At 50.3% G+C, this 24,316-nt stretch overlaps 1 protein-coding gene and 1 pseudogene across 1 annotated transcript; one reads left to right on the top strand and one right to left on the bottom strand.

The window, feature by feature from the left end:
- The first annotated feature begins 1,212 nt into the window (after positions 1-1,212).
- Positions 1,213-17,107, top strand: Capn11 (calpain 11). The gene is made up of 21 exons (XM_075978924.1): positions 1,213-1,443; positions 1,715-1,784; positions 4,817-4,935; positions 6,302-6,435; positions 6,625-6,793; positions 8,665-8,748; positions 8,854-8,939; positions 9,113-9,187; positions 9,384-9,541; positions 9,728-9,906; positions 13,000-13,011; positions 13,321-13,532; positions 13,816-13,855; positions 13,941-14,006; positions 14,091-14,148; positions 14,256-14,320; positions 14,580-14,648; positions 15,018-15,096; positions 15,188-15,304; positions 16,507-16,565; positions 16,679-17,107. Exons 1-21 carry the CDS (start codon positions 1,216-1,218, stop codon positions 16,703-16,705), a joined length of 2,106 nt encoding a protein of 701 aa, XP_075835039.1. The 5' UTR covers positions 1,213-1,215; the 3' UTR covers positions 16,706-17,107.
- Positions 17,108-17,444: 337 nt separating this feature from the next.
- Positions 17,445-19,067, bottom strand: LOC142853752 (large ribosomal subunit protein uL3-like; annotated as a pseudogene).
- Between the last annotated feature and the right edge of the window lie 5,249 nt (positions 19,068-24,316).

The following is a 24,316-nucleotide window of genomic DNA, read 5'->3' as shown; positions in this document are numbered from 1 at the left end:
CATAAGAGCACTTGCTGCACAATAATGAGGCCCCGTATTGGATCCCAGCACCATATGAGAAGCCTGAGAGTCTGCGAATGTCTGTAGCTCTAGCTCCCAGGAATCTGACCCCTTCTGCCCCCCCAACACACACATGCACATACACTCCCACAAACACAGACATGTACACATGTAAATAAAATACATCTTTTAGGTTTATGGGGCTGGAGAGATGGCTCAGAGGTTAAGGGCACTGACTGATCTTCCAGAGGACACTGGTTCAGTTCCCGGCACCCACATTGGGCAGCTCACAGACGCCACTAACTCCAGCCCCAGGGGATCTGATGTCCTTTTTGGCATCCACGGACACTGCATACACCTGCCCAGACACATAGGCAGGCAAGACTCCCTACATATTTTTTAATTAAATAAGGTTGGGCGTGGTGGCGCACACCTTTAATCCCAGCACTTAGGAGGCAGAGGCAGGTGGAGGGGCTCGGCGGTTAAGAGCACCTACTGCTCTTGCAGAAGACTTGGCTTGAATCGCATCACTCGCGTGGCAGCTCACGGCCATCTGTAACTCCAGTTCCAGGGGATCTGATGCCTCTTTTGACCTCTGTGAGCACGTGGTGCACAGATACACAACCAGGCACATGTGCAAATGCATATAAAAGTAAATAAGTATTGTCTTAGTGAGGGTTTCTATTGCTGCAGCAAAACACCATGGCCAAAAAGCAAGCTGGGGAGGAAAGGGTTGATTTGGCTTACACTTCCACATCACTGTTCATCACTGAAGGAAGTCAAGACAGGAACTCAAAACAGCAGGATCCTGAAGGCAGGAGCTGATGCAGAGACTGAGGAGGAGAGCTGCTTACTGGCTTGCTTCCCATGGCTTGCTCCATCTGCTTTCTTGTAGAACCCAGGACCACCAGCCCAGGGATGGCACCACTCATTGTGAACTGGGCCCTCCCCCATTGATCACTAATTGAGGAACCTCCTTACAGTTCCTTCCTCCCTAATGACTCTAGTTTGCGTCAGGTTGACACACAAAACCACCCAGAATAGTATTAAAAAGATAAAACCTCTGTAACTGAAGATGGTCAGCTTCTGACGCTCCTGTTCCCCCCTCCCAAACAGCTGCTATTCCCACCCACCCAGCTTCAGGACCGCTTTAAATTGGGTTATTTGTCTTTTTTTTTTTTTTATCTAACAGAGCCCATTTATATTGAAAAGGGAATGGCGGCTTCTATAAACAGTAGCCGGCTCAAGGCCAAGGGCGTGGGCCAACACCAAAACGCCTACAACTACAAGAATCAGAACTTTGAGGAGCTCCGAGAGGCATGTCTAAGGAAGGGGGAACTGTTTGAGGACCCCCTTTTCCCTGCTGAATCCAAGTCTATAGGCTTCAAGGATCTGGGTCCCAACTCCAAAAAGGTGCAGAACATCTCCTGGCAGCGGCCCAAGGTGGGCACCGGAAAGCCGGGAGGGCCCTGGGGCCTAGGAAGCGGGGAGGGCCCTGGCACTAGGCCCCGATGCCATCAGAGCTAGGGCTGTTCTGAACGTGCTTCTGCCCAGCCTCCTAGTTTAATCCTGGGCTGGCACCCAAGCCTATCTCTCATAGCCAGGCTGTGGTCAGAGGGCTCAGCACCTCCTAGTGCTCACCTAGAGCTCAGAGGTGCACGGGAGGTAGGGAGGGGGCCCTTCACCCCTTAACATTCTTATTCCTTCACCACAGGATATCACGACTAACCCCGTATTCATCACGAATGAGCTCTCTCCCACAGACATCCGCCAAGGGGTCCTCGGTGAGTGGGGAGCAAGGGGCTGGCCCCCATCGGGAAAGTGGGGCCCCCCAAAAAAAATTGGGATGGGGAGGGGGCTGTGGAATGGCTCTCAAGCCTGGAAGTCTGGGTCGCGTGTGTCCTCTAGGGACCTTCTTTCTGTACCTACTGCGGTCTGGTTGGGGAGTGAATTGGGATGATATAGTTAGTAGATATTTGTTGCTGCATAATGTATGACCCAAGGCTTAGCAACTGGAAGCGGGTGGAGAGACAGCTCAGCAGTTAAGAGCACTTGCTACAAAATAGTGAAGTCCAGAGTTCAGACCCCAGCAGCCAAGTTCTCAGCTCCAGCTCCAAGGAATTCAGCGCCCCCTGCTGGCTGCCATGTGCACAGGAATGCACCCCACCCCACAGCCGCCGCCCCCAGGCCACCACAGGTGCACACATTCTCAGACAGAAAAAAATTTTTTAATCGTCAAACTAGGCATGGTGGTGCATAGCTACAATTTTGGCACTAGGGTAAAAGGGGCAAAAGGAGCAAGAGTTCAAGGCCAACCTGAGGCCACGTGAGACTGTCCCAAACAACCAGCAAGCAATTCTCAACTCCCAGGTTCTGTGGGAGAGCCTCAGAAGTGGAGCGGCAGGGCTAACCCAGTGTCTCATGAGGTTGCAGCTGAGGTCAGCTGCACTGTGGGACCCTGGTCGTCTGAAGATGTGGCTGGGTCCAGTGCTCCACTGCTGAGATACCACCGTGCATGAGATCTCAGTGCAGCCTGAGCCCCTTCCCAGAAGCTCTGCGGGGCTCCATGGTAGCCCAAGAGAAAACACAGGGACTTTTCGTTTATTTGTTTTGTTCAAGGTTTTTAAAATTTATTTATTGAGACAAGGTCGCACTAGTTAGCCACAAACAAGGCCAGCCTGGTCTACAAAGCTAGTTCCAGGACAGCTAGGGCTGTTCCACAGAGAAACCCTGTCTCGAAAAACAAAACAAACAAACAAAATAATTATAAATAAATAAATAATAAAATTTTTTAAAAAAAGAGCACTGACTGCTCTTTCAGAGGACCCAGGTACAATTCCCAGCACCCATGTGGCAGTTCACAACTGCCTATAACTCCAAGATCTAACACCCTCACACAGACATACATGCAGGCAAAGAAAGCACCATAAAATAAAAATAAATAACCTATTTTAATAAAAAAAACTGGGTATGGTGGCATGTGCCTATAATCCCAAAATCTAGAAGAGGCAAGAGGATTACTCATGAATTCAAGGTCAGCCTGGTCTACAAAGTGAGTTCTAGGCCAGCCAAAAGCCTAGGTACCTTGCAACAACAAAGGGTGAGAAATTTAAGGTCACTCACAGCAATGCAATGTGTTCAGATGAGTTCAGGGCTAGCCTGGGCTAGAGGAGACCAGTCCCCTTTTTATTTATTTATTTATTTATTTTTGCACAGGGATTGGGTTCTATCTTTTGAGGAAACAAAACTGTCACAGGTGGTAGGACTTCTTTGGTCTGGGCTATCAATAATGGGGCATGGAGTCACATGACACTACACCACGCACCAGGTTATCTCCTCCTCCCTGAGCTAGTCCTGCCTCACAATCTCCTCGTGCCCCTTCAGGCCCAGGGCAGGCACCAGGGCCACTCTATTTCCTATTCGTTGCAGGGGAAAATGGCAGAAATAAGTATAGCAAGAGGCCAAAGAGCCCTAGGACCAGAACTGTCTCTGTGGCTCAATGGGCCCGAGGGATGCTGGGTACAAGAGGAGGAGATCAGTGTCTCCTTTGTAGCTCCCTTGTGTTGATGACAGAGTCCTTACCATTCCCTCCAGACTGCAGCCTCCCTCCAAAGCCCAGAGGCTACCAACCATCACAGAAACTTCCCAGACCCTCCTGTTACCTGGCCTGTCACTGAGGGCAGACCCCAGGGGACAGATGGCAGTGGGCAACTGATGCATGGCACCGTGCTCCCATACTTCCACAGGGGCACTGTGCTCCATCCTCAGCTAGCTCCCGGCCTCCATATGTCCAGGCATATGGACAGAGCCCAGCTTTTTCAGCAGAGTGTTGGCGATGGGATAGACATTTTTCCATTTTTAGATTTAAACTTTTATTTTAATTATTGATGTGTGTGTGTGTCAGAGTATGCACAGATGTGTGTCTGATGCCTTCAGAGTCCAGAAAAGGGTATTACAATCCCTTGGAGTTGGAATTATAGGCATTAGTAAGATAGCTGATGTGGATGCTGGGACCTGCACTCTGGTGCTCATGGTAGAGCAGTAAGTGCTCTTAAACTCCTGAGACTTCTCTCCAGTTGCAAGGCATCTTTTATTGGTTGGCTGATTGGTTTTTTTGGGGGGGAGTTGCAATTTTTCTTTTTAATTTTGTGTAGGTGTTTCTGTGCACGGGTTTGTGCATGTGGGTGCAGAGCCTGCAGAGGCCAGAAGAGGGCGCTGTCAGGTCCCCTGCAGCTAGAGTTACAAGTGGTTGCTAACCATTTGACGTGGATGCTGCACTGAACCCAAGTCCTCTGAAAGAGCAGGAAGTACTCCTAATTGCTGAGCCAACTCTCCAGCTCTTGGCTGGTTTTCTGAGACAAGGTCTCACTTTGTAGACCAGGTTGGTGACAAACGAACTTAGAAAGCTTTTATCCTTCACCACCTAAATACTGAGATGAGAGACAGAAGTTTTCTAGAGATTCCTCTCGGGCCTTTGGCTGCTACTCCAGCCTGTTCACAAGGAATCATACAGAAAGGTTACTGGATATATTCAACAGATAGGAAAGCAAGGTGCTAAGCGGCCTCCCCAAGTTCCCCTAAACCACAAATGTCACCCTGATTTGTGACTCCCTGGACTGAACTAATAGATGTGCTCACTGTCCCAGAACCCAAGCTCTGCCTCAGTTTTCCCATTTGGCCCCATTCCCAACACACCACAGTAAAAGGCAGAGTGATCTCTGCTGGGGAGATCTGGGGGCTGCTCCCCTGACTGGGATCTGGGGCCTCCACACACGTGGGGCTATTCAAGGATTAACCCCTCCTGTCTGCCTTCAAGGGGACTGCTGGCTGCTGGCTGCCATTGGCGCCCTTACTACATGTCCCAAACTGCTGTACCGTGTCGTGCCCAAGAGCCAGAATTTCAAGAAAAACTATGCTGGTATCTTCCATTTTCAGGTGAAGGGAAGTGGAGGAGGGAGGGAGGGAGGGAAGGAAGGAGACTGAGTCACTCTTCTATTGCTGTGAAGAGACACCATGACCACGGTTACTCTTATAAAAGAAAGCCTTTAACTGGGGACTGGCTTACAGCTTCAGAGGTTAGTCCATTGCCACCATGGCAGGGAGCATTGGCAGCACACAGACAAGCATGTCGCTGAAGCTAGAGCTGAGAGCTACAATCCTGACCCACAGGCAGTAGGAAGAGAGAACTCCTGGGCCTGGCTTGGGCTTTTGAAACCTCAGAGCCCACCCCCAGTGACACACTTCCTCCAGCAAGGCCACACCTCCCTGTCCTTCCAATCTTTTCAAATAGTTGCACTCCCTAGTGATGAACATGCAAATATATGAGCCTATGGGGGCCATTATCATTCAAACCACCAGATAGAGAGGAGAAAGAGAGAGAGAGAACCTTACTTGGTTTCTCAAATATATACTAATTGGGATGGCTTTTCAACAATATTCAGAGAAATACCAGCTCATGAAAGAAGTCATGTCAGCTAAGTTTTTTAAAGTGCTAAAGAAAATAACTAGTTGTTTGTGGTTCTCTCCCCATTCTCATTTGTGTGTGTGTGTGCGTGTGTGCACACATGCACACGTGTGCCCATTCCCAGGAACACACATGGTTATTATGACACTGAAAATCTCCACCATGTATTTTGTATGACCTGGCCCTTTAGCTGATCTAGGAGCAATTCTGAATGTCATAGGATAGGGAGAGGATTTTAAGATCTGAAAGCTTAACCTCCAGCTACCTTTTGTCAAGACAGGGCCTCAGTCTAAAGGTGGGTGGGGTCTTCTTTCTTCCTTCCTTCCTTCCTTCCTTCCTTCCTTCCTTCCTTCCTTCCTTCCTTCCTTCCTTCCTTCCTTTCTTTCTTGTTCACTGATTGATTTATTTTTATTTTATTTTCATTAGCTGGGAATTGAACCTTGGTCCTTTCGAAGAACAGTCGGTACTCTTAACCACTGAGCCAAATCCCCAGCCCCATGGGTAGGGTTTTCTTGACGCTGGAGCAAGACCCGGGTTTGGGAATGTCAAGCAATTTTAGGGCTTTTGTTGTCTTTCCTTCATGTATTCTAAGGACCTTGGTCAAGGTGGCTCAGTGCATTTATCCCAAACCTGATAACCTGAGTTTGATCCCTGAAACTCATAAGGTGAAAGGAAAGAAATGACATACCCCCCCCACACACACACATACACACCAGTTTTGTACAAAAATCCTAATGTGAGTGACTATTGCTGGTATGTTCTCAGCATGGCCACCAGGAGGCGCTCTGATTATAAAGTTCACCCGTATGTAGACAAATGTCCCCTTGCCACCCACAGCTTTGGCAGTTTGGGCAGTGGATGAATGTGGTGGTGGACGACCGACTGCCCACTAAGAATAACAAGCTGTTGTTCGTGCACGGTGCCCAGCGCCAGGAATTCTGGAGCGCCCTGCTGGAGAAGGCCTATGCCAAGTAAGTTACCCAGACTAGGAAGCAGACTGGCCTTCAGGAGCCTGGCCGAGTGCGACAGGCCACTAGCTGAATCAGGGGAGGAGACAGGGCACCGTAAGGCATGTCTCACTTCCCTCACCATTCTGCCTGACTGTTCCCTCCAGTTCACATCTCCAGCCGGGAGCTTAACAGCGCACTGTCTGCTTGCAGGCTAAATGGATCCTATGAGGCGCTGGCAGGGGGCAGCACTATGGAGGGGTTCGAAGATTTCACAGGCGGCGTGGCCCAGAGCATTCAGCTCCAGAAGCCCCCTCACAACATGCTAAGGCTCCTCAGAAAATCGCTGGAGATGTCTTCCCTGATGGGCTGTTCCATCGAAGTAAACCGAGCTGGGTCTTGCCCCAGGACTTCTGCGCCTGTTATGATGGCTCCCCCACCCTACACCAAGACTCTTTCCCCAAACATTTTCTCACTCACTACCCATTTCCTGAACAAGTTCTCTCTGCCTCTGGTCCAGAGTGTCTGTCCCCACCTGGCATACCCTCTGCTTTGTTGTTACTTTTTCCTTGGTATTTTCTGACCCAGAGAGAAGGGCGGAGATTCCAGGAGGGCAGTGACCTTTACTTGGTTCATTCCCTACAGGGACCCTGGGACTTTGGACGATACCCAGCATGCAATAAGCACTCAACAAATATTTATTCAAATCAATGTACCCAGTATACTTCCATATAACAGCAGTTATATGGTGGGGGCAGGTATTGCAAACAAGGAGGAGGAGAGGAAGACAAACTGAGCCCCCTCGAAGCCTGCACACAAACACTTGTGGCAACGCTCATAATAGTGAAAACAGCAACCCAGTCTTCCTGCAGGTGGATCACAGTAATTGTCTGGTTGCACACCGCAGAATACAAACAGCAACAGCGGCCCCAATAAACTGTGATCTGCCTCTATATGACCTTAAGATGGCAGCACCCCCACCCCTGCTCCCCACCCTCCCACCCCCACTCCGGCCACCCTCACTCCCCGCCACCCCACCCCTGCTTCCCACCACCCCCACCCCTGCTCCCCGCCACCCCCCACTCCCCACTACCCCCACCCTTGCTCCCAGACACCCCTACCCCATTCCCCCCCACTCCTCGCCACTCCCACCCCCCACCGCTCCCCACCAACTCTGCAAGAACTTTTGAAATGGCTCTGACTTTTGTTTACAGTTTTGTTTTGTTCTTTTTTCAGTGTATTTAGTCTGCTGTTGTTGTTTTAGTTTGGATGTGAGGTTGCCGGGTTTGTTTTGTTTTGAGATAGGATCTCACCATGTAACACTGGCTGTCCTCGAACCCGCAGAGATCCACCTGCCTCTGCTTCCCAAGTGCTGAGATTGCAGACTGCCCCACCACACTCAGCTTATAGTAGAGTTTTGCAAAATGTCCAGAGGGAATCTGTCTGTATTAGGGGAGCATAGGCTCTCCCTGTTCCGTTGCATGTGAATCTAGAATTACTCCAAAATCAAAAGTACAGGAGCTGGGGAAATGGTTCAGTTGATAAGAGTGTTTGCTCGCGAAGTCAGAAGACCTGAGTTCAAATCCCCCGAATCCATGTAAAAACAAACAGGTATCATATGTGCTGGGGGTAAATTCAAGTGGATCGTGGGAACTCGCTGGCCAGGATCCCAATGCAGTGAGCTTCAGGTTAGGTGAGAGATTATGTCTCTAAGTGTGAGACAGAGGAGCACTGGCTGCTCTTGCCAAGGACTTGGGCTCAGTTCCCGGTACCCTCCTGGGTAGCTCACAAACACCTGTAACTCCAGTTCCGGGGATCCAGTGCCTTCTTCTGGCTTCCTAGAGCAACAATCAAATATGTAACACACAGACAAACATCCAAGTAAAACACTCATACATATCATAGCTACATAAATATATAAATATCTATTTATTTAAATAAATATTGATTTAAAAACAATAGAGGAAGATATTCAATGTCTGTCTCTGGCCATCCCATGTGTGCACATACATCACACACACAACTAGGTGATTGCTACAGTCTGCGTGTGTGTGTGTGTGTGTGTGTGTGTGTAAAGTATAAACCAAGTATGGTGATTCATGTCTATAATCCCTCCAGAGGCTGAGGCAGGAGGATCAGGAGTTTAAGGGTAGTTGAATAGTCATAATGTGTGTTATGAGCCACACAAAACAGTGGCTTTCTTGGGATTCCCAGACCAGACCTCAAATGCCTTCCCTTCCCTTTTTTCTGTAGGTCACCAGCAACAGTGACTTTGAAACGATGAGCCATAATATGCTGGTCAGAGGACACGCTTACTCAGTAACTGGCCTGGAGAATGTGAGTGCAGGCAAATGGGACCCCTTGAGAACCAGGGGTGTGTGAGAGCCGCCACTGCCCACTTCCTAAACTTCCTTGCTTATCCGCCCCCCCCCCCCCCCCCAGGTCTCCTACAGAGGCAAGATGAAAACCCTGATTCGGATCCAGAATCCCTGGGGCCGGATTGAGTGGAATGGAGCCTGGAGTGACAGGTAGATGCCCTGAGCCGAGGGAGGGGAACAGAGACCAAGCAGGATCTATATGGAAGCCAGTGACACAGTGGGACCAACCCTTGCCTCAGTGCTGCTCCCTGGAGGTGGCCTTCAGAAAGTCCCTTAGGGAGAAAGGGTGGCTGCCCCTCCGCTCTGCTGTTTTCTGTCTGCAGGGCCAGAGAGTGGGAAGAGTTGAGTGTGGACGTGCAGATACAGCTGCAACGAAAGAAGGAAGATGGGGAGTTCTGGTCAGTGTGGCTTCCGGGAGCCTCGGACTCCCCATGCACATCCCTCATTCCCGCCCCCCTCCGCCATCCTCCCCACCTCGGCCAGGGACTCCCCATGCACATCCCCCACCCCCACCCTCCTCACCACGTGCCACCGGGGGCCCTAGGGATGTGCACTGGAGTGCACTGACGGCGCCATCTGCACTCCCCACCCCAGGATGTCCTACGAAGACTTCATGAGCAACTTCACACTCCTGGAGATCTGCAACCTCACACCGGACGCACTGTCTGAGCACAAGCGCCGCTGGCACACAACCTTTTATGAGGGCAGCTGGCGGAAAGGGAGCACTGCAGGCGGCTGCAGGAACAGTCCCGGTAGGTGCGGGCACAAGGGCACAGAGTCAGGTTGGACGAGAGCAGAGTCGGTCGGGTGTCACGGTCCTCAGGAAATGAGGCAGACATATGGCTGGACTCTCTCAGCGGACCCGCATCCAGAAAGAGCTCGGTCAAGGACAGAAGGCCCCGGCCTGGTGTAATCAGCCTACCCTGCATCTTCCACAGAGACGTTCTGGAGCAACCCCCAGTTTAAGATCTCCCTCCTGGAACAGGACGACCCCGAGGATGACTCAGAGAAAAGTGAGGTGGTCTGCACCTGCCTGGTGGCCCTGATGCAGAAGAACTGGAGACACGCTCGGCCGGAGGGAGCCCAGCTGCTCACAATAGGCTTCGTCATCTTCTCGGTGAGCCTCCGCAGTCCCCAGTCCCCTCTGGCCTCCCCTCTTCTTTTTTTGCCATGTAGACCAGGCTAGCCTCAAACCCAGAAGTCTATCTGCCCCTCCACCTCCCCAATGCTAGGATTAAAGGCGTGCCTTGCCTCTTAAGACCCTTCTTCCCCAGGATCCCTGTGAGAGTCGGCCCCAAAGGTCCCACAGCCCAACCGCTGAAATGAATGGTAGCATCTTGTGCTTTTCCTGAGCTAGCTCTCTCTCTCTCTCTCTCTCTCTCTCTCTCTCTCTCTCTCTCTCTCTCTCTCTCTCATTTTTGCCTGCATGTATGTTTGTTTACCACATGTATACCTGATACCAGCAGAGATCAGAAAACGGTGTCGGGTCCACTGGAGCTGGAGTTACAGCTGGTTGTGAGTCACCATGTGGGTGCTGGGAACCAAACCCAAGCCCTCTGCGAGAGCAGCAAGTGCTCTTAACCGCTGAGCCATCTCGTTGGTCAGGCCCCTGGCTCTGTTCCCTTTCCACAGATTTGTTTGTTTTTCCAGATAGGGGTTCCCTATGTAGCCTTGGCTGTCCTAGAACTAGCTGTGCAGACTGGCCTCAAACTCACAGAAATCCGTCTGCCTCTGCCTCCTGTGTGCTGGGACTGAAGCGTGTGCCACCACCACCTGGCTAGTTTTGTTTTGTTTTTTTTTTTAAATCTACCACACAACTACCATTTCCTTTGTGGCAGGCGTCACCCAAACACCTGTACACCACACTTACCACTACCCTTAGGGAACAGGACGGATCTTGAAGGCAGGAGAGATTAGGTGACCCCACATGCTCACACACTGAAGGGGCAGAGATAGAGACTGTGTCCTGGTCCCTGAGCAAGGGAGACTTCAGCAACACCTCCACACAAATGTGGCCCCAGCCACTCCTTCAAAACTGTTCACTGCAGAGGCCAAAAAGCATCACCGTCCATGTTTCTCAAGACCAGCCATGGTTTGCAAGATCCGAGAGAAGCCCATTTACCTACTCCCTTATATAGCCAACAGGTATGGAATACCGTGCCATCTCCTACCATGTGCCGAGTCCCTGACTAGTCTGGGCTCTCAGTATTGAACAGAACTAGTGCTCGCCCTGCTTCTGTGACAGCCTAGGCTCCCTGGCAAGAGGGGAATAAAGAGGGGGCGGGGCAAGGGCTGCTTTTCCTCTGCCGCCCTTCCCAAGACAGGAAGGCCGAGGTGTGGCCAAGAAGGCATTTGTTTCTAAGCCTGGCACCCTGACCTTAACCCCCCAGCTGCACATGGAGGAAGGAGAAAGTCTCCTCACTCCGGCTGCCCTCCAACCTCCACACACATCACAGCAGGCACACACTCACAGGATAAATAAAATGTAAAGGAAAAAAGTTGAAGTTAGGGAGCTGGAGCACTTGTTGCTCTTCCAGGGGACCTGAGTTCAGTTCCCAGCATCCACAGGATCGTTCACAGCCTCAGGAATGCACACACAAACATGCAAGAAACACACTCATCCAGATAAAATAATAAATCTAATTTTTTTTTTTTTGAGACAGGGCTTCTCTGTATAACAGCCCTGGCTGTCCTGGAACTTGCTTTGTGTACTAGGCTGGCCTTGAACTCACAGAGATCCACCTGCCTCTGTCTCCCCAAGCATTGGGATTAAAAGTGGGTGCCACCACCACCTGAGTTCGAGGCCAGCCTGGTCTACAAGAACTAGTTCTAGGACAGGAACCAAAGCTACAGAGAAACCCTGTCTTGGAAAACCAAATGAACAAACAAAAAGATACTGATAAACCCTGCAATGGGGCCACATCCCTGATCTGTTTCTGTTGGCATAACTGAATACCACGGGCAAGCTAGTTTATAAAGAAGAGATCCACTTAGCCAACTGTTCCGTCAGTCCAAGAACCCGGTGACTGCATCTGCTTGCTTCCATGACGGCTTTCCTGCTGGGTTGGGACATTCTAAAGGGCATGATAAGAAAAGCCAACACTTTATTTTAGTTTTTTGAGACAGGACCTCACGTAGCTTAGGTTGACACCCGATCCTCTGGCTTCTGCCAAGTATTGGGGTTATAAGCGAGCACACCGCATCTAGCCCTCCTCTCCTCCACCCCTCCTCTCCTCCACCCCTCCTCTCCTCCACCCCTCCTCTCCTCCACCCCTCCTCTCCTCCACCCCTCCTCTCCTCCACCCCTCCTCTCCTCCACCCCTCCTCTCCTCCACCCCTCCTCTCCTCCACCCCTCCTCTCCTCCACCCCTCCTCTCCTCTCCTCCTCTCCTCCACCCCTCCTCTCTCACTCATCTGTGCATGTATGAGTCGCTGCTCTTGCCACCACGGCCAGCAGATTTCTAGTTTTTAATTATGTTTATGTGTGTCTGTGTGGGTATGTGCACACAGATGAAGGTGCCCACAGAAGCCAGAAGGATCAGCAGTTCAAGGCCAACTTCAGCTCCATAGTTAGAGACCAGCCTGGGATACATGATCCCTTGTGTCCGAAAATCAAAACATTAGTGATGTAACTTGTGTGCATGAAGCCCTGGGTTCTGCCCCCAGCAATGGATAAAACTGGGCATGGTGGCACATGTCTGTTATGTGGAAGATGGACGCAGGAGGATCTAAAGGTCAAAGTCATCCTCAATTACATGGCATAGTCAAAGCCTGGGCTAGAAGGGAGGGAAAAAAGGCTAGTGTATTTGCTCTCCAGCCTCACTTCCGGGAGTCGCCTCTTCTGTTCCTGTAGATGGCGCTCGGTGGAGTAGCAACCTCGGCGCACACCCACATCCCAGCCCCTTTCAGCAAGTCAGCCCTGCCTCTCTGGGACTCTTTTTCCTGTCCTTAACCCAGAGTGATAAAAATCTGCCTTTGTCAACTTTGTGCACACTGGACTTTGAAATACAAAACGGATGAATTATTAATGCCAACAGCCTACACCCCACCCACCAACATTGCTCCAGTGCCCTAACAAACCGCAACCCAGGCTCACACTCGTGCTCACCGTGCTCACGTGTACTTACGCACAGTGCACACTCACCGATTTGAAGGCCAGATACTCTCTCCTGCCCCGAAGATCCGACCCTCTTCTCTCTTTTCTTTTTAGGTCCCAAAGGAGGTACAAAAGGCTTACTCCTGGGCAGGCATCCAGTCCACCCCTGGCTGCATGTGGGTTGTCAAGGGAAGGGATCTGGTGAAGAGTTCTGGGGAGCCCTGAGTTAGGAGTCCAACCCCTATGATCCAACGGTGGGAGTCAGGGAAGGGTGAGACCATGCTGGAGTTTTTGACCACATGGGAGGAGTCCAGGCCATAAAGCAGGGGTACTGGTACCCACCACCAATCCTGCCCCAAACATGGCTCACCTTGGGAGATCCACTCTGCTGGCTCCCCTGTGCTGGTCCTGTACCCACCTCCAGGGTACATACAGTTTCAGAACCTCCAGAACATCCATCTGAAGAAAGAGTTCTTTGTGAAATACCGGGAACATGGCTTTTCGGAGATCTTCACGAACTCACGAGAGGTCAGCAGTCACCTTCGGCTGCCTCCAGGGGAATACATCATTATCCCCTCCACCTTTGAGCCCCATAAAGATGCTGACTTCCTGCTTCGGGTCTTTACGGAGAAGCACAATGAGACCTGGTGAGGGGCTAACCTCACTGTGGCCAGGTTCCCTGCCCAAGGGCTGCAGGATGTCAGGTTTTGGGCTTCCTCCACGTCAATCCTATTTTATACTCTTAGAAACTGAGCTACAAGGATGAGAGATCTAAATCAGTAATAGAAGCAGTTAAACTAGAGCCCAGATTTGATGGACTATTCAATACTGCTCCATATACAACGACAGGACCTTCCCTGGGTCACCCCATCGGGAACCTCATCTCTCTGGTCCCCAGTCACCCCTAAACCTTTACTCTTTTATGCCCAGGCTGCTGGATGAAGTCAATTGTGCTGAACACCTTAAAGAGGTAATAGAAAGCCTTGGGATTGGGGCTGGGTATATTAAGGATGCTTTTAAGACTGGCTCCCTTCTTCCTGGCTGCTTTTCCCCAGGAAACCGTCTCTGAGAAGGATTTGGATCAGGACTCCATCCACTTGTTTGAGATGGTGGCAAATGGAGTAAGAAGTCCCAGGGGCAGAGGCTGAAGGGAGAGGGCGCTGGGCCGCAGGGGCAGAGCAAATGGTTACAGTCTCTCCTCCCAGGACAAGGAAATAGACATGTACAAGCTGCAAAGACTGCTCAACAAGATGTCGAGTAAATGTGAGTGGCCTACCCCACCCCCACAGCTCACCCCAATGAAGGCCACCCTAGGGTGTCCTGCACAGAATTCATTCCTCTCTTCTTCCTACGCCTTGCCTTCCTCACAGTCAAGAACTTCAAGACAAAAGGTTTTAGCTTGGATGTCTGCCGTCGTATGGTCAACCTCATGGATGTATCTTTCTGCCCTGGGGCAATCCTAACCAGTATTTTTCCATCTTCTTCCCTGCCCTCCAAGGCTGACTCAGAAGCAGCCATCTCTCCAGCCAGCCTCAGCACCCTCCTTTGTGATAGGGATTAGATTTCAGGGTAGCTAAAGATCCCAGTTCCGGTGGTTAGCATTCAGGAGCCACCCCAAGCCTGTGTCAAGGCTTTCCGTTCCCTCGTTCCTAGGATGCCCTCTTCACACTCTTATCCTTGACGAACCCCCCTAGAAAGATGGCACTGGCAAGCTGGATTTTCTGGAGTTCCAGATCCTGTGGAAAAAGATCAAGAAATGGACGGTAAAGAACCCTAAAGAGACAGCCAAGAAGGGTGGAAACTAGTGAAGAAGCCATTAGAACTGAAAACACACACACACACACACACACACACACACACACACACACACACACACTGGTTAGTAATTGGATAGCCTGGTATAGTCCTGAAGGGTGCCCGAAGAAAGCCCTGGGCAGGGTACCAACAGTTCCTGCTATGCTTGGAGTTAACCTCGATCACTAGCAATAGGAACACTAGAGATTCAAGTGGTTGGTCAGAGGAGTGGGGCCCCAGGGTCTCAGACAGCTGTTGTAAGTCAGTCACACTGCAGTATTCTGTTATTTCCACCACCATGCTACACACAAGGCCTGATGACATCTGTCTGTCTTCAGGACATCTTCAAAGAGTGTGATGAGGACCGCTCCGGGACCTTGAACTCCTATGAGATGCGCTTGGCCCTAGAGAAAGCAGGTGGCCAGGGAGCACGAGGTTGTCAGAAGCAGGGAGCTGGGCAGTCAAGTCTGGAGGCCTAAATGCTGCCCACGCCCCATCTGTGTCCTAGGCATCAAGATGAACAATAAGGTAACCGAGGTGGTGGTGGCTAGGTACGCAGACGATAACATGATCGTGAACTTTGACAACTTCATCAACTGCTTCCTAAGGCTAAAGGCCATGTTTGGTGAGTGAGGTACCTCCCCCTGCAGCTTAGGCCAGGAAGGCTGGCTTGTTCTCACACCCACTCACCCTGAGGCCTTTCTGTAGAACCTCTCCATTACAGAAAACACACCTTGACCCAAGTTCAAATTCACAACTCGCCGGGACTGTGCCTAATGTCCGTATCCCTATTCCTCTCTCTAGCAAATATGATACGAATGCTAAGGTAACACTTCTGCCCCGGGCCGGGGTGTAGCTCAGTTGGTAGAGTGCTTGCTTAGCAGGCGCCAAGTCTGGTGTGGTGATGCACACCTTTAATCCAAACACTCAGGAGGTGGGGGCAGAAAACCACGAGTTCAAGGCCATCCTCAGCCACACAGTAAGTTTGAGGCCACCCTAGGTCAGCCAAAAGACCCTGTCTCAAAAAATAAATAAACCAAAAATAAAACTATTGTTCCAAGCATGGATCTGGGGGTCCATATTCATACTACTTGACATTTGGGAAGCTAAGACAGGAGGATCACAAGTTTGAGGCAAGCTCAGCAACCAAGTGAGACTTTGGTGGTTTTTTTTTAAATAATTTATTTGTTTTTATTTTATATACACTGGCATTTTGCCTGCATGTATCTCTGTGTGAGGGTGTTAGATCTTGGAGTTAAAGACAGTTGTTAGCCACCATGTGGGTGCTGGGAATTGAACCTGGGTACTCTGGAAGAGCAGTCAGTACTCCTAACCACTTAGCCATTCCTCTAGCCCCCAAGTGAGACTTTGTTAAAACAAACAATAGGAAGAGCAAGATGGCCCAGCATGAAGAAGTACTTGTTACCAAGCCTGAAGACTTGAGTTCAACTCCCAGGGCCCACCCACGTTCTGGAAGGAAAGAACCAAGGACCACAAGCTGTCCTCTGACCTCCACAGGTGCAAGCTGTGACCTCTACAGGTGCCTGCAGACCTCTCTCACACCCACAATAAATAAATAAACACAATCATAACAATCACAACAAGAGTTCAGTACTGCCCCCACGTCCCCAGCGCTCTAGCTCGGAGTAACAGACTCTGAGACAAGAGCTCAGACCCGGGGCCAGGCTCCTAACCAGTTGTGATGTTTCACTCCTAATGATCAAGGAATAACTTCCTACCTTCCTGAGTTTCACCTTTTTGGGGGAGTGGGTCATTTAGATAATCATCTCAATGCTAACTCTCCACCCCGCCTTTTGCTTAAAACAGCATTCTTCCTATCCATGGACCCCAAGAAAACTGGTTCTATTTGCTTGAATATGGAGCAGGTACGCGGGAAGGGGTGGGGAGGTCGGTCGGGCTGCAAATGGTCCCCTCCCCTTCTAGTCCTGTCCATCTCCCTCCTCTGCTGAACATCTTCTGTTCTCTGCTCTCTTTGCAGTGGCTGCACATAACCATGTGGGGGTAGGGAGATGCAGAGCCTGGCCCTCTCCCTCCGCCAGTGGGGCTCCAGCTAGGATGGTGGGTGCTCCTTGTCACCCTCGCTCTCCAGCGCCCCAGGCTCAGTGTTTACTCCGTGCCCCAGATCCGGCTCTGGCTTCATCCCGGGAGCTCTAACCCCCAACCCCACCCCACCCACCCCTGAGCACTCTCAGGCTCTGAGTATTTGGACTAAAAATTAGGTGGACTCTTCCCCAGTTTTGTCTGGGTAAGGCAGCCTTGCAGCCAGCTTAGTATCCCGCGTGCTATCAAGTCACAGTGCCTTCTAGTCAGCCCTCTCGCCAGAAATGCCATTGTTCCCCTTCCCCACGCCATGGACATTATTCTAATAAACAGGACAGGACATGGTTTGCTACTTTCTTAGCACCAAAGAGGGGTATCCACTGTGTCTCCGGGAAATGCCTACGAATGTTTGACACAATTGCTAGGGGGTGCCGCACCGTACAGGATGCTAGACCTCACCCAAGGCAAGAGCCACACACGGAGGGGTCCGGCTGGTGTGAGACTGAAGGTCTCTCTTCCTGGTGTGGCACAGGCTACTCTAGGCCGGCTGGGTTGTGAGCAGCTGCTGTTCTGTTGTCTCCATCCCCCCTACCACCACCAAGGAGGACTTGGCTTGCAGATGTGCACCACCTTATCTGGCTTTTTTCCCCCCAACAAAAAAGTTTTTATTGCGACCGACCACACCAGTTAAGCAAATTCTGGCATTAAGCACCTTCCTCCTTGGCAGTGCGGTCTTTCTTGAGTGGTCCCGTGAATGCTTTCTTCTCCTCCATGGTCTGGAAACGACCGTGGCCAAACTTGGAGGTGGTGTCAGTGAATTTCAGTTCAGTCTTCTCCAGAGCCCGCTGTTTGGTCTGCACCAGCAAGGACTTGCGGAGGGTGAGCACTCGCTTCTTGCTTCCCACCACACAGCCTTTGAGCGTGATGAAGTCATTGGCTACCTCACCATGATGGACAAAGCCACCCAGTGGGTTGATGCTCTTGTCAGAAAGGTCATAGCCGGGCCCGGTGGTGGTGGTACACGCCTTTAATCCCAGCACTGGGGAGGCAGAGGCAGGTGGATCTCTGGGAGTTCGAGGCCAGCCTGGTCTACAAGAGCTAGTTCCAGGACAGGCTCCAAAACTACAGAGAGAAACTCTGTCTCGAAAAACCAAAAAAAAAAAAAAAAAAAAAAAAAAAAAAGAAAGAAAGAAAGGTCATAGTCGGTAGATGCATTGTTCTTGATCAGCTTGCTATCCTTGATAAGGTAGCCCTGACCAATCTTGTAAATCTTCTTGTTGATTTCTGTCTGATGATGGTAGCCTTTCTGCCCAGCCCGAGCCACAAAGAAGGCCACTTGGGCAGGGTGCCAAGCACCAATACAGGCAACCTTTAGCAACCCCCAATGGGTCTTGCGGGGCTGTTTCTTTGTACACCAGCGACTATCACCCCTTTGTAGCCGTTGTCTTTTGTTACCCCAATGACATCAACCATCTCATCCTGCCCAAACACCTGGTTCACAGGAACCTGCTGTTCCAGCCTCTCCCGGGCCCAGTCTAGCGTCTCAGCCACAGTGCCCCCATTCGCCTGGAACTCCATCAAGTGTGCCTTCTTCTGGCTCAGGGGAAGCAGATGCATCCGAGTGTGGGCAATTATGTGGACGACTTGGCAGTACTTCTTCATGCCGTTGAAGTCCTTCTCCAGCTGTTTCTTGCCCGTGTCATCCTGCCATTTCTTTTTTTATATAAAATTATTTTTTTAATATTTATTTATTTATTATGTATACAATATTCTATCTGTGTGTATGCCTGCAGGCCAGAAGAGGGCACCAGACCCCATTACAGATGTTGTGAGCCACCATGTGGTTGCTGGGAATTGAACTCAGGACCTTTGGAAGAGCAGGCAATACTCTTAACTTCTGAGCCATCTCTCCAGCTCCTCATCCTGACATGTCTTACAGTATTTGGTGAAGGCCTTAGATTTGTGCCAGTTCTTGTAGATGAGTGCCTTTGACACTCGTCCCTGATGTGCTCAGCAAATGCTGTCTTGAAGGTGCGGAGAGCCCGTGGGGTTTTAACGTATCCCATGATGCCCACAACTACCACAGGTGGTATTTCCACAATGGTTACAGCCTCCATGACTTCTTTCTTGTTCACTTTGGATCCTGGTCTGTCAACTTCCCGGCCAATGTGGGTGGGTCATGCCAGCCTTGTGACCATGAGGTGAGCAGGCTTGGCAGGGTCATCCTTGGGGAAGCTCTTCACTTTCCCACGATGCCTGCTGCTGTGTTTCCGAGGCAAGAAGCCCAAGGACCCATGCCTGGGAGCAGAGACTTTCCTGGGAGACATCTCTCTGTCACATGCCACTGCCGACAGAGAGCCCTTATCCGGCTTTTTAAAGTGAGTTAAAACTCAGGTCATCACTGAGCGGTAAGGGCTTTCAGACACTAAGCCATCTTCCTGGACCTCTCATCCTGCCCTATAGAGCCAAAAATGATACCATCATAGAACTTTCCTCTCGTGACCCCAGCCTTCTAGATAAGGGTACCCCACTTCCCTTAGATTAAACTCGTGTTCCGCAGAGCAATCGGAATCGGAATCCTTTCAGGTCCAGAGGAAACTCAATTTCCCCAAATTTTGGCCGATAGACAACAGCCAGCATCCTCCTGACCTCGTGAAGTCAGTGCCCCTCTACCAAAAGGAGCCATTTCCTGTATCACTGGCAGAAGGGACAAATGACTGACTGTGGTTCCTAGGAGATCCAAAGTGCACGCTGGTCCCCAGGCTCCCCCAGTATCACAAGTACCTACTACACATTTCAGAGCCATCCTGGCATCCTGGCTCTTCTCGGCTCTTTTTACTTCCCCAACCCCAAACTGCCTCCAGCTCATCAGCTTTCCTCCCTACTCAGCCGCCCATTCATTCCCCTTATAACCCTGCTATTTTGGCTATGTCTCTCTTTTGTCTTGTCTCTTTTGCCCACACTCTTGGGGTCTCTCTCTCTCTCTCTCTCTCTCTCTCTCTCTCCCTTTCTCCCTCTCTCCCTTTCTCTCTCTCTCTCCATTTCCTTTCACTGCCTCTTCCTGCTGGCCATGTTCAATCTGCTGCTTTCTCTCTCTGCTCTGGACCACTGGACCGCTCAGATACCTCTGGCTGTTCTCTCCCTCATATCTACAATAAAAGTCATCCCCTTAACCATCCTATGGAGCGGTCATGTTGTCCATTTACACAGTTTCCTACCACAGTAGGGCTGGGTACTTCCTACTGGTATTGACCAGGCCCTGGTTTACCGTGGGGACAACAGGAATCCCCATCCTTTTTCACTCTTCCTGGTTTTCCGGCCCCACCCTTGCTCCTCGGTCACATTGAGTCTAAGATCACATTGAGTCAGCCTACATAGAGCATCCTCACCCCTCCATCTAGGCCACACCTGACTGTCTTCTGAGGAATTGTTTCCTGTCCTGCCATCCCCTTGTCTTCCTTTCTGTGTCCTTTCCCATCCCATGTGATAGGTCACACTCTTGAAAGAGCCTCTGGAAGCACGGGTTTGCTGTGCCTCTCTTCCCTGTGGGTGAGGCAGCTACCTGTTCCCTGCATTGCTCCAGCTTGAGAGCTCATCTCCCTGGGCACGGCAGGACAGCAGGCAGCTCAGCCATGTTCTAAAACTAGCAGGTCATTGAAGCTTCAAGAAGTTCCCACCAAAGCAGAGCATGGCTGTGCACCCTTTTAATCCCAGCACTGGGGAGGCAGAGAGACAGGCGAATCTCTCAGTTCGAGACCAGTCTGGTCTACAGAGTGAGTTCCAGGACAGCCAGGACTACACGGAAAAACCCTATCTCAAAAAACCAAACCAGAAACAAATGTCCCAACAGTCTCAGAAACCAGAAGATGTTGACCCACATCCCGTGTCCCTCTCCTTGTGGTGAATGTCCCAACAGTCTCAGAACCCAGAAGATGCTGACCCGCACCCCGTGTCCCTCTCCCTGGGGTGAAGCACTGCTAAACTATAAGTCAGAATGGAGGGGAAGCAGAGAACCCCAAACAGGACTTCCACTAATGTGAGGTTCTGTCCTGGAACTGGCTCTGTAGACCAGGCTGACTTTGAACTCACAGAGATCCGCCTGCCTCTGCCTCCTGAGTGCTGGGATCAAAGGCATGTGCCACCACCCCTGGCATGTTTTGTTTTTTAATTTGCAGGGGTTGGAGATGTAGCACAGCTGGTGAGCACTTGCCTAGCATACACAAAGCCCGGGTTCCATCCCCAGCACCATGTGAACCAGGTATGGTGGGCACTTCCACGAGCCCAGCGCTCGGGAGGCAGAGGCAGAGAGAACAGACATTAGAGGTCATTCTTGAGTAGAGCTAGCCTGAGGCCAGTCTGGGCTACCTGGGACCCTGTCTCAAAAATAAATAAAGAAGCCAACCTGCACTTGTGGGGAGGGGGTGTACGCGTGTGTCAGGGTGTGCACATGTGTTGGTGTGTAAACATGCACAACAGGTATGCTTGTGTGGTGGTGTAAGTGTGCAGGACAGAGGACAATTTGTGGGGGTAGTTCTTTCCTCCCACCATGTGGGTTCGAGGCCCTAAGCCAAGGTCATCAAGCTTGGCAGCAAATACCCGCTGAGCCATCTCAATGGTCCTAAATGTGTTTTTATTAACACAGTCATCATCTGTGTTTCTGGGGTACAGTGTGGCATGTCCATGCATGTGTACGATATTAAATTAGGATAACTGGTGTGTGTACTGTTTGAGACATTCATCACCTCTGTGCGGAGAAACACTTCAGCCTCTCTGCTAGCTGTTTTGAAATATTCTATTAAATGTTGTCAACCGGGACTATCACTTCTGGCTTGTAACAAAACTAAAATGACTCATAAATGTATTTCAAATAAAGGCACTGAGACGGTTAATCATGGATATCAACCTGATGGGACCTTCGAGTCTCCGTGGAAACAGACTTTTGAGTGTCTGTGAATGCCTAGATTCGGTTAGCTTAGGTGGGAAGACGCACCCCAAATGTGGGTGGCAACATCCCCACCACTCTGGATCCTAGATTAAGACACACTGAGCCCAGCATCCACCCCTCCACTCCCTGCCTGTGAACACCATTCAGCCGCCCATCCTCTTGCTCTCACCATTAGGACTCAGCCATTCACCCTCCAGCTGTGACCTGCCTGATGCTGGTTTTGTCTGGAGTTCTCTCAGAGCAAAGGGAAAGCAGCAGAGTCTCTGGTGCTCTCTGGGTGGCCACCTCCCTCACTGCTTCAAGTAGGAGTCACAGTGTCTCTCTTAAAAGAACATTGTTTGATAGTTGAAGGTATGAAAAGGAAGCTCTTGAGCCAGGTGTGGGGCTGTACACCTGTGATCCCAGTAGTAGGGAGGGAGAGGCAGGAGGATCAAGGCCAGCCTAGGTTACATAGTAAGTTGGGACGCCAGCTTGGGCTACATGAGACCCTCTTTAAAAAAATAAAATCCCTTGTGTACATGACTGTTTCCTCGCTTAAATATAGTCTGTTGATCTGTAACAGTAGAAAAAAAGGGGGCAGGGCTGGCTGGAGAGATGAGTCCATATTTAAGAACCACATCGCTTTTGCAGAGGACCCAAATTCAGTTCCTAGTATCCACTTTGGGATGGTCACAACCACTTGTAACCCCAGCTCCAACAACCTTCTCTTGAGAGATGGCTCAGCAGTTACAAAGTGTACCACTTTCTGAAAGGGCCTGAGTCTGAGTCCCAGCACCCATCCTGGGCGGCTCCCACAGCAGCTGGAACCAGCACCCTGCTCACACAGCAGCTGCAACTAGTTCCAGGGGATGTGTACAAAACTACACATAAACTGGGTGTAGAAGCTCACGCCTTTAATCCCAGCACTCAGGAGGCAGAGGCAGGCAGATCCTTGTGAGTTCGAGGCCAACTTGGTCTATATAGTGAGTTCCAGAACAGCCAGAGCTACATAGTGAGACCCTATCTCAAAAGTACAAAGAAAAAAAGTCCACACAGACATATACAAATAATTTTTAAAATACCTTGTTTTGTTTTGTTTGTTTTACCAGACAGGATGTCTCTGTGTATCCCTTACTGTTCTGGAATTCACTCTGTATTCCCGGCCTTGAACTCAGAGATCCTCCTGTCTCTGCCTCCCCAGTGCTAGGATTAATGGGGTGTGCCACCACAGCCCAGCTAAAATAAAACTTCTAAAAAAGGAAAACAAAAACAATATTAGATTATAAACATGAAAAAAATACTATGTCGTTGGACTCAACATCATGGACAACATGAGCTCTATAGTATAAAATTAACACGATGCTCATAAAGTTAGAATACTGGCCCCTGACGTGAGCAAATGTTTACTGTACAAGCAATAGCTCGATACGACGTGTGCTGAAGTACAGAAAACGCATCCTGTTCTTCAAGCCCCTCTCCCCATCCCAGAGGCTTTCCCATGCTCCCTATGCACCTCACAGCCCTGGGAGGCTGTTCCTAATGTGCCCTCCCAACCATGTGTCCCCACAGATAAGTAGCCTGCATTTCTGCTCTTCCCCCTTAGTCCTGGGCACTGAAATGTCTGTGAACTGACTCCAACTAGGTCCCTGGCAATCTGGATTTCATCTTTTGATAACCAACTGCCATTTTCCACAGATGCTGCCCCTCCCCCACGCTCTTTCCCTGACTGCAAAGCCTTTGATGTCGGAGAAACAGTTCCACCCTACCTTTCTCCTCACTCAGAGTATCCCCATTGCTCAGATCCTTTGGTCTCTGAGAAGGTGAGGTCTGGAATGTTCTGGAAAACCTCATAACACTATGAGATACTTAGAAGCAATGAACTAAAATGCCATCCAATATAGAAACATGCTCTGTAAAGAAACAAAGAGAATGGGCTCGTTAAATTAATTTTTTTGTAATGTGGTAAAATACACAGACGACAAAGTTTATTGTTTTATCAGCCGGCAAGATGGGCTCAGCAGCAGGTTGAAGGCAGTTGCTGCCACGCCTGAAAACCCTGAATTTGATCCCTAGAAGTCTTATGATGGAAGGAGACAATTGAATCCCAAAGGTTGTCCTCTGATGTCCACCAGAGCACTAAGGTATTGGGTGCACACACAAAAATCCACAAAGAAAAGCAACCGAGGGGCAGGAGAGTTGGCTCAGCAGTCATGAACACACATGGCGGCTCACAGCTGTCTGTAGCTCCAGTTCCAGGGCTTCTGACACCTCACACAGACACACATGGAGGCCAAACACCAATGCCCATAAAAGAAAAAAAAATGCAATCTAAAAATTTTTGATTGCTATCTTATAAAAAATTGCCCATCTTAGCTTTAAGCCCGTGTGTGTGAGTGTGTGTGTGTGTGAGTGTGTGTGTGTGTGAGTGTGTGAGTGTGTGTGTGTGTGAGTGTGTGTGTGAGTGTGCGTGTGTGTGTGTGAGTGTGTATGTGTGAGAGTGTGTGAGTGTGTGTGTGTGTGAGTGTGTGTGAGTGTGTGTGTGTTAGTGTGTGAGTGTGTGTGTGTGAGTGTGTGTGTGAGTGTGTGAGTGTGTGTGTGTGAGTGTGTGTGTGTGTGTGAGTGTGTGTGTGTACATGAGAGTACAACTTCCAA

The sequence above is a fragment of the Microtus pennsylvanicus genome, chromosome 7 (genome assembly GCF_037038515.1).
Source record: "Microtus pennsylvanicus isolate mMicPen1 chromosome 7, mMicPen1.hap1, whole genome shotgun sequence".
NCBI lineage: Eukaryota > Metazoa > Chordata > Mammalia > Rodentia > Cricetidae > Microtus > Microtus pennsylvanicus.
This window is presented reverse-complemented; position numbering and strand designations above follow the sequence as displayed.